Source organism: Topomyia yanbarensis, unplaced genomic scaffold (assembly GCF_030247195.1).
Source record: "Topomyia yanbarensis strain Yona2022 unplaced genomic scaffold, ASM3024719v1 HiC_scaffold_57, whole genome shotgun sequence".
NCBI lineage: Eukaryota > Metazoa > Arthropoda > Insecta > Diptera > Culicidae > Topomyia > Topomyia yanbarensis.
In genome coordinates this window covers 20,012-29,029 of record NW_026683791.1, presented here as the reverse complement: position 1 = coordinate 29,029, position 9,018 = coordinate 20,012, and the positions used below count along the sequence as shown (strand labels likewise).

Below are 9,018 nucleotides of genomic sequence, written 5' to 3'. Positions count from 1 at the left end.
TCCCCCTGGGAAGTTCACTGCGGTGACTTCCGAGATCGTTTACGGCGAGTAGACGATCCGGTGTTTTATCACCACCGTCGCTAGGGAGGTTCCAACAAAGGAGCCAAGCTCACCTCCCTAGCTATATGTCAAGGACCGCTACCAGAGCAGCCAATGACAAAGGAGAACGCGGCCGTTGTTTTCCCGGCCGGTCGGACGAAACCGTCGCCTTCCTGCCAACAGCAGCAGTTTGCCGAGCAGCGTGCAGCAAAGGAGAATTGGAGGAATAAAAATTGGTAAATTTAGTTTGTTTACTTTTTTTATTGCGTTACGAAAATCCGAAATTCCAGTAGGAGCACCTGAAAAAAAGGGTTCGCCGGGCAATCAGAACCCGAGTAGTAGACAAACTCCTACTTACCGCCACTTACAGAGACGTCTCGGTAATCTCAATTTCGTCGTCTGAATAACCCATGGTTTCGTTGATGGTAGTGGTAGCGCTTTTCTTTGATGTTGGACTAAAGTGGTGAGGTTGTCGTGGTTTTGCCGAACAGGGCATTTTGCTTCGACAGTCTACTTCGTTTCGAATCCGTGTTGACAGCTGGCGAGTTGTTTCTGGATCTAGTTACTGGTCCAATTGGCTGGTTCGTGTGTTTCTGTTTTTTTGCTGCGCTGTGGTTTTTCTTGGTTTGCGAACTGTTGTTTTATCTGAGGGGATGTATGCCATCATTTGCTCGATTGTTTCGTCCTCGCGTTTGGTGTCCGCCAGAAGTTTTACGATCTGCTCATCCTTCTTCATAGCCAGCTCCAGCTCTTTCAATTTATTTAGGATCTAGTTTCATTGTGCTGCAGATAAGGTCTAACTGTTACTGTCAAAGGGTCGCGGATTTTTAATTCTGTGACCTCTAGTTCTTCCTTGTAACGTTCCTTTGGATTAAACGGATTGAAACAGAGTATGCGCTAAGTCATGCACTTTCTAATTTGTTGTTCAACACACTGCCATTCTATGTTCAGTTATCATGTTTTATGAGATATATTATATACAAGGAACGATCAGGTTATAATGGCAGCTATACGAACATTTGAGTGGAAAGTTAAATTACCCTTTTTCTGAAATGTGCTTTCCAGAAGATTTTTTTACAATTACATAGTTACATTTACTGAGATAACAACAAACATGTGAACTTTTCCTTTAAAGAATCGATATTATAAAATCGTCCAATGCCAGTCCTTCATTATACCGACGTTGGACGACGTCAAACAAATCGTTTAACAGGTGTCCATTATTATACCTGTATTTGACAATTTTGAAATAATTTCTCGAGTGTCTGTCAACAGAAATCTTCAAATAGGTCGATCGCAATCATTTTGTTTGGTGAGACTTCCCATGTAAGTTTTTGCATACTCATCATAGAGAGCTGGAAGTTTATTCCAAGAATACGATTTTACCGCGCAAGCACGTTTATCTCTACCTCAACTTGAACCATTATTATTTAAATTATTCATCGGAGATTCGCGACAAGAATTAGAAGAAATAACCACTTACTTGATTGTCGAAGTAAATCGTTCTACAGGTCAGTAGTTGTATATTCTACCACTTCCTCATATCTTTCATTTTCCTGGGTCATATCGACACTAATCATAAGCGGTTCCGCCATCGAAGCTTTTTCCACAGCTCCATCCTTACTCCGTCCCGACACTAGCCTTGCTGAATGATCATTCGAATGGTTTTGCTCGTGTTTCTTCCTGCTTGTTGAAGTTGAAAATGCCGCCGGACAGACCCGACATACGTACGGTCGTTCTCCGGTGTGCGTTCTTTCATGGGCTAGGCAGTTCACTTTCTGCACAAATTCTTTTTCGCAGAATTGACACTTGAAATGCCGGTTACCCTCGTGGATATCAACGTGGAGCTGCAAGTTTTGCTTGCAGTTGAAAAGTTTTGGACAGTACGGACAGAGTAGGTTTCTCTCAGGCAATCTGCGTTCGTGTACCATAACAATATGTTTGGTCAGCGAACTCTTGTATGGAAAACGTTTTTCACACATCTCGCACCGGTACTGATTCAGGTGCCGGTTCCGATGGCAATGAAACTTACTGTACACTTCGGTTACAAAATCACATTTTTCGAAATCGCAAGTATACTGCTTCGGACCAGACGTATTGTTTCTCTTCATCAATCGACAGTTTTCACCAATGTGTTTACGCTTGTGACTCTGAAAATTAGCTTCGTGGTTGAACCATTTTCCACACTTTTTACACTCATATGGTTTTTCACCTGACCACAAACATCTACTCATTATTTCGTAATAGAAACAAATCTTTCGACTAACCTGTATGTATTCTTACGTGTCGCTTCAGCAATGCATTATCCCGAAAGGCCTTACTACAGTATTCGCACTTGTATTTACCCTTTTCCACTGCACGATGCTCCGCTATATGTTTTTGAAACGGCCGCTTCAAACTAAAGACTCGTCCGCAATAATTACAGTTATGACCAATTTGGCTCGTATTGTGCAAATTGTTCTTATGACCTGCGTAAGACTTTTTAGTTAGGAATCGCTGCGGACAGTGTTCACAACGTATCGGATAGAGGTGCATACGTAAATGTTTGTTGAGTAGCACTAGCGTTTTGAAAATCTGAGGATGTGTTTCTGTATCACACACCTTGCAGGTGTAAGGTAGAATATCGACGTGACTTTCGATGTGGGCCTCTAGGGCTTCGACGTTCTTGTGCTGAGTGCTACAAACGTAACAAGTGTTGGGAGCAAACTTGACATGATTCTTCTCCTGACCACGGATGGACACATTTTTTTCCTCATTGCCACAAGAAACCTCTTGTTTTATATGCATTTCAGATTTGTCTTCTTTGAAAAAATCTTCGCTCGGAGAAAAATGCGAGTTTTCAAAGGATGCTTGCTGTAATGACGTATCCTCATCCTCCATTTGGTTGTGCTCATCAATCAAATGCTCCTCAAACATCCCCACAAGCCCACTTGACGATTCATCGTCACTTCGAACTTCAACTGTACTGTAAACTTCTTCTGATACTTCGTATTCTATTTTCGTAATATCCGCTTCCTCCGTAGCTTCCTATAAATATATCTCTAAATTGTCATCTGAAATTAGAACAACACCGTGTCAATTACCGTACAAATTAATATTGATTCATCCTGCTTAGAGCTATCCAACAGATTGAACTGATCGTCTTCCTTCACATCAGTCGCCGGTCTACGGTTATCATACAGCTTATAGTGATACATTAACTGTTTATTCTGGACCAGCTCCTTTAGGAAAGTTTCCTGTCGCTGAAAATCCATACGCACATTGAATGCCATGTCTAGTTGTGAGACACAGCTGGAGCATATTTTGGTAGGAACAATACCGTCCGTATCAATATTCAAACCGGCAACAGTGTTGATAACATCGAACAACGTAGTGTTGTGTATCTTGGAACTGAAAGGCACCAGATCAGTTCTTTTTTTAAGACAAATCCTACAGAAAAGAGTTCGCAATTCGATTATCTCTACTACTTCCGAAATTGAGCTATGTCTAGGATTGATCTCTTTATGTTCGGATTTTTTAAGTGCTGTTTGAAAAGCATTGATGGTGGGGAGCGCCGTCGGAAGAGCTGAAAATAAATTGAAAAGTAAAAAATAACTGGATAGCAGCAGTTTCAACTCACCATTATTTGGAAGTCTATTATCTGCATCCAATATTGGAAAATGATCCGAGCATATAAATTTATTTTTGCAGCGAAATGGTCTGTTGCCTGCACCAACAAAGTCAACCCATTTCTCGCGAAGTTCAGGATCTGATGGAAAAGGATGAAAATCAACGGTCCGATCCGCCAAATGATTTTTTCCATTGCTACAATTGGTTATGCAGCACCGTAGCACCATTTTTGTTATATGAAAATTCTATGAAACTGTTTAAGCTGTGCATAAACTTCGAACCAATGAAACATCAAAATTTAAAAAAAATCGCTGCCACAAAATTTGAAAAATCGCTATCTTTTGTTTACAATTAAATGGTATATTAAATTTTATCTGTCAGAGGGCTAGATGTTGTTGGCTCGAATCAAAACTTATCGAAAGCTGTCCAGTTAAACTCATTCCGGAACCGGTTCGGATTTCTGAATGGAGTCATATGAGAAAAAATCTATAGTATATATGACCACACTTTTATGGTTGTTTTGACTATTTGCCAAAAAAGTAGGAATGACCATGAGATCGGTAATACTAAACTTCTGTATCGTAAACAATACTAGAAAAATTGTTTACCGCTCAACTATAGTGTTGGTATTTATGACAATTTGAACATGTTCACTCCAACAATATCTATCATCTTAAAACTGATAATGGAATAGTCCGAATCACTATTAAAATAAAGTTAAAATGAAAATATGAACATCTTAAATATAACCAGTGTCATTGTTATAACTACGTTTTGCTTCATTGTTCTCTACACTAATGTATAGTTGTTATGAAAACACAAAGGTTCAATTAACTGAATACACCGTTTATGTGGACGAGACCTATTTCGTAAGCACCATTTGCGTATAGTGCTTTTCAGCTGACTATACATTGTATTATTACCAACTATGAAACTGGTCAATTTTTGCGTTCCCAAATGTATACCTACATGTCACGGCCATTACAGTGAAAACCCGTATACATAACATATGGGCGTGCTTTGAAGACTTTTCGATCTTTTACGATTACAATAATTTTGCGGTAAGACGATGGCCTTACAAACCATTGCATAATCGAGTCCTAGCCTGGAAGGGTTCTTAGTGACCAAATAGGAGTTAGCACTAGCCTTAAAGGTCTCTACACTAAGAATCGGCTTCTAAGTCTGACGAAACAGAAAGTCGAAACGGAATGCAGTACCAGGAGTTTGCTTTACTTATTAGTTTGCATCAGGTGAGCAAATACTGAAATTTTATATGATAGATGAACTGTAATGTTCTCAAACCATAAATTTTTCGATTTATTTTTTTAGCGTGACTGCAGAAGAATGAGACTAAAAAGGGTTTTTTGAGATCATCATTGAGGATTATTAGATTAGATCGTCGTAAGTTTATCGAAGCTGTCCAATGCTACAACGAACTATCCTACCGATCTATTGTGGAAGAGGGTGAACAAGAACTACTATGTACCGTTCTTGCGTCGGATGGTCAACAAAAATCGCGCATGCTGGCTACTCTTTTCAAAGATGAGCGCTGTCAATTTTTTTTCCTGCGTATTCTATTTTGCAGAAAATGTATTTGGACCGTTGTTACGTTTAAGTTTGTTTGCTGCAATAATTAGAAAATATTTAGAATTTAGAATAAAATGTAAACTCAAAACGTGAAAACAAATGCATCCCTACGCACACCGATCGTGCACAACCCTGCGCGAAGATTTCTCATTTCACCCGTCAACCAACAAACATGTGGCTGTCTCGTTCAGTCAATCTATGCTGCGAATTCTCACTTACTCACCTTGGCAAATAGGAGAGCCTTTGCTCAGAGAATACACACGTACGGCGATGCAAAGGGAGGCAAGCAAAATCAGACCATCGGACCGCTGCTAGAGCGGAGAGCTTTACGTTCGTCATTCGCTCATTCTCACACATTATAAGACTCATCGAAGGGGTGAGCATACGATTGTGACCAAGAGCAGGATTAGTTTTACCCAGTTCGTGCACAACGCTGCACGCAATAGACCGTCGCCGGTCAGTGTCATCCGGTTCGTAGGGACGCCAATTAAAGACACGGCAGAAAATTGTTTGTTCCGCGAGAAAAGCATCCGCTTTGCCGAATTTTCAGCAGTAAGATCACTGAAGGCAAGGTAAGCGAAACCAGATCGCATTTATGCCGTGCTAAACTCAACTTTTACGGCTTAGGGAAAATCACAGTCTGGAGTGTGGACGCTAGCGCCGCCATCTTGCAAGGGAGCCGGCAAAGAATACCCGGTGCAGACAATAGTAAGCATGAACATAGCGCGTGGATGAAAGTTCAGCTTAATAAAGGCATTCGCTTGTATTTGTCACAGATTTTATCCTGCTCATTGGGCAACTAGCCACAGCTGAACAGTTTGACATCCACGAGAAAGCAAGGCTACCGTGCGATTCATCAAACCGTGAGAGAAGTTTTTCGGAACAAATCACGTGGCGGATTGCTTAGACCAAGAACAAAAGCCTTCCATCGGAAGTAAGTTTCCCGCCATGCTTGAGCACCTGCAATGAGGCTGATCGCTTTGCATCGCAGGGTTTTTGTTTTATATTGCAGATTCTCGTCAGCAAGTAACCATCCGACAAATCCACAAGTCACGTCGTCCCCTACGGTCAAGAATCCGAGACGGTCATCACACTTTTATAGCAGCTGGAGTACAGTTTCGGAAGCAGCATGTGGCTGGGTGAGCCAACAACGGACAATTGAACCGGGACGCTGTGTAATAGGCCGCGAAGGCGTGTGCGTAGGCGAAGGCGTCGGGAGAGGAAGAATAGAAATGAGCGGTATTGTTTATGCGTAGAGGGGCGCCCCGGAAGAAAGCAGTGAGTAAAACAAAATATGTGCGCAGTATCAGAACAGAGTAGAGAAGGGAGCGAGATGCAGTTGAATAGGAAGTAGAAAGGAGGAGAGTAGAGAAAAGAAGGAAAATGAAGGTGAAATTGAGTTTGAGGAGGGCGAAGCAGCGCCAATAAAGTTTTATGTTGAATATGAAGATTTGTTGTGTTTTCAGTTTTGTGAGCGCATTTTCTGAGCTTTCCGGGACTGCTCGAGGTTTTTGATTCCCCCTCGACAGTCGCCCATGTAACACCGTATCATTCGTCGTTCAGAGCTGCAGGATTTTGAAGCCTTGCTTCAGACTCACCAGCAGGCAAGCACCAGTGATGGTTCTACCATCCTCGATCGAGCGGTATTTGGGCACAATCTATTGTCTGCTAGTAACTTGCCGCTGTGATTATTAACTAATCATTATTTCAATAAAAAATATACGGAACTCTTTAATTCACCTACCTTTACCATCCATCTAGTTATATTAACAGGCGTCTTTTTCAAAGTAACAATATCCTTTCTCAAAATAACTAGTCACCAAATGTCAAAGTCCCTATGTTTTAGTTATTACCTAAGAGAAGAGAAGACAATCGCGTAGCTAATTTGATCCAGTCCTAACCTCAATATTGAACCATAAAATAAAATAACTGGATAGCAGCAGTTTCAACTCACCATTATTTGGAAGTCTATTATCTGCATCCATTATTGGAAAATGATCCGAGCATATAAATTTATTTTTGCAGCGAAATGGTCTGTTGCCTGCACCAACAAAGTCAACCCATTTCTCGCGAAGTTCAGGATCTGATGGAAAAGGATCAAAATCAACGGTCCGATCCGCCAAATGATTTTTTCCATTGCTACAATTGGTTATGCAGCACCGTAGCACCATTTTTGTTATATGAAAATTCTATGAAACTGTTTAAGCTGTGCATAAACTCCGAACCAATGAAACATCAAAATTTTAAAAAAATCGCTGCCACAAAATTTGAAAAATCGCTATCTTTTCCCACTGAGAAGTCCAAAAAATTGTTTCAAAATCGTTCAACACGGGTCCAACGATGGACGTTCGTTGAACGGTTATTTGGACGATGTCTAAATTGGTCCAACGAACGTCCTTCATTGGACGATTTTGAAACCAACCCTTCTTAGAGGGTTGTTTACAATTAAATGGTATTAAATTTTATCTGTCAGAGGGCTAGATGTTGTTGGCTCGAATCAAAACTTATCGAAAGCTGCCCAGTTAAACTCATTCCGGAACCGGTTCGGATTTCTGAATGGAGTCATATGAGAAAAAATCTATAGTATATATGACCACACTTTTATCACAGAGAACAGACATCCATGATCGAATAAAAACATTTAAAAAACGTGTGTAAACATTTGAATTAATATACAATAAACACAAGCGCCGCCGCACCAACCTATCCCAACTATCCGTCGAATCCATTCCGGAACCGGTTCGAAATCCTGAATGGATTCAGTATGGAATCTTGCTCAAAGAAAACAACCGATTCCGACTCTATCGGTTGATGCATTTGAGCTGGAATTCATGCTGGAAGTCGGAACAGGTTCCGGACTAGTTTGACTGGGTAGAGGAATAACCGCTGTCAATTCTGTCGAACTCAGCCACAAAAAAAACATGACGACAGTAGCGCACCTGGTTTGGATATCCCAACTACCTTCGAAACCGTTAAAGATTTTACACAAGTTGAATGCTGAAGATGGACGTCTGTTCTCTGTGCTTTTATGGTTGTTTTGACTATTTGCCAAAAAAGTAGGAATGACCATGAGATCGGTAATACTAAACTTCTGTATCGTAAACAATACTAGAAAAATTGTTTACCGCTCAACTATAGTGTTGGTATTTATGACAATTTGAACATGTTCATTCCAACAATATCTATCATCTTAAAACTGATAATGGAATAGTCCGAATCACTATTAAAATAAAGTTAAAATGAAAATATGAATATATTGAACCAGCTTCTGATTGGTCATTTTGCCAGCGATGAACGTTCATTATATTTACAAACGGGATAGAAAACAGTGCTGCTGAATCTATTATGGCTGCTTCTAATATACATCAACATTTCAGCCAATTGAATAAAAGTCCTGAATGACGATATAGCTACGTGTATTGTTAATAGAGACATGAATAATAATTACATTAAATTTTTAAATGCAGCTAGCATTGTAAATTCATGGTTGAAGTGCGAGCTTAACTTATCTCGCTCATTATTCCGCTACCGAGTTGAATTTTATGAAAAATACACATGAATCAACATCTTTACCCTTGGTAGAATCAATTTCAAATGTTTTCTGAGTTGAAATGATAACAAATTAAGAGAAATCAGCAAAACAAGTTTGTTTACAAATCTTATTAGCCCTATTCAAATGTTGATATGGTATTATTATAAACGTTAGGTCAACATACACTCAAAAAAAAGTAAACGTTATGCCTATTGATTTTACACATAGATTTTTGCAATTAACGGAGGCAT

The 9,018-nt window shown here is 40.0% G+C and overlaps 1 protein-coding gene and 1 long non-coding RNA gene across 4 annotated transcripts; one reads left to right on the top strand and one right to left on the bottom strand.

Moving 5' to 3' along the window:
* Nucleotides 1–1,378: 1,378 nt before the first annotated feature.
* On the bottom strand, nucleotides 1,379–7,007 carry LOC131695817 (zinc finger protein 791-like). 3 transcript variants are annotated; one of them, XM_058984353.1, is made up of 5 exons: nucleotides 6,980–7,007; nucleotides 3,659–3,787; nucleotides 3,123–3,604; nucleotides 2,307–3,066; nucleotides 1,379–2,251 (listed from the first exon to the last, which is right to left on the bottom strand). In XM_058984353.1, the coding sequence occupies exons 1-5, from the start codon at nucleotides 6,990–6,992 to the stop codon at nucleotides 1,545–1,547; spliced, it is 2,091 nt and encodes a 696-aa protein (XP_058840336.1). In that variant the 5' UTR covers nucleotides 6,993–7,007; the 3' UTR covers nucleotides 1,379–1,544. The 3 variants fall into 3 exon arrangements, with proteins under 3 accessions (XP_058840336.1, XP_058840335.1, XP_058840334.1); XM_058984352.1 differs by lacking the exon at nucleotides 6,980–7,007 and adding an exon at nucleotides 4,618–4,645; XM_058984351.1 differs by lacking the exon at nucleotides 6,980–7,007 and having other exon boundaries at nucleotides 3,659–4,202.
* Nucleotides 5,670–6,683, top strand: LOC131695819 (uncharacterized). The gene is made up of 3 exons (XR_009306719.1): nucleotides 5,670–5,807; nucleotides 5,863–5,943; nucleotides 6,012–6,683. It is a non-coding gene; the product is annotated as an uncharacterized LOC131695819 (long non-coding RNA).
* Nucleotides 7,008–9,018: the final 2,011 nt, after the last annotated feature.

What these genes read in the sequence shown, in the direction of transcription:
- LOC131695817 (XM_058984351.1), bottom strand. Translation starts at nt 3,875, where the DNA reads ATGGTGCTACGGTGCTGCATAACCAATTGTAGCAATGGAAAAAATCAT. An exon ending in TAATAGACTTCCAAATAATG is followed by an intron (nt 3,605 to 3,658) that starts GTGAGTTGAAAC and finishes ATTTATTTTCAG; the next exon opens with CTCTTCCGACGGCGCTCCCC. An exon ending in AATCAATATTAATTTGTACG is followed by an intron (nt 3,067 to 3,122) that starts GTAATTGACACG and finishes ATATATTTATAG; the next exon opens with GAAGCTACGGAGGAAGCGGA.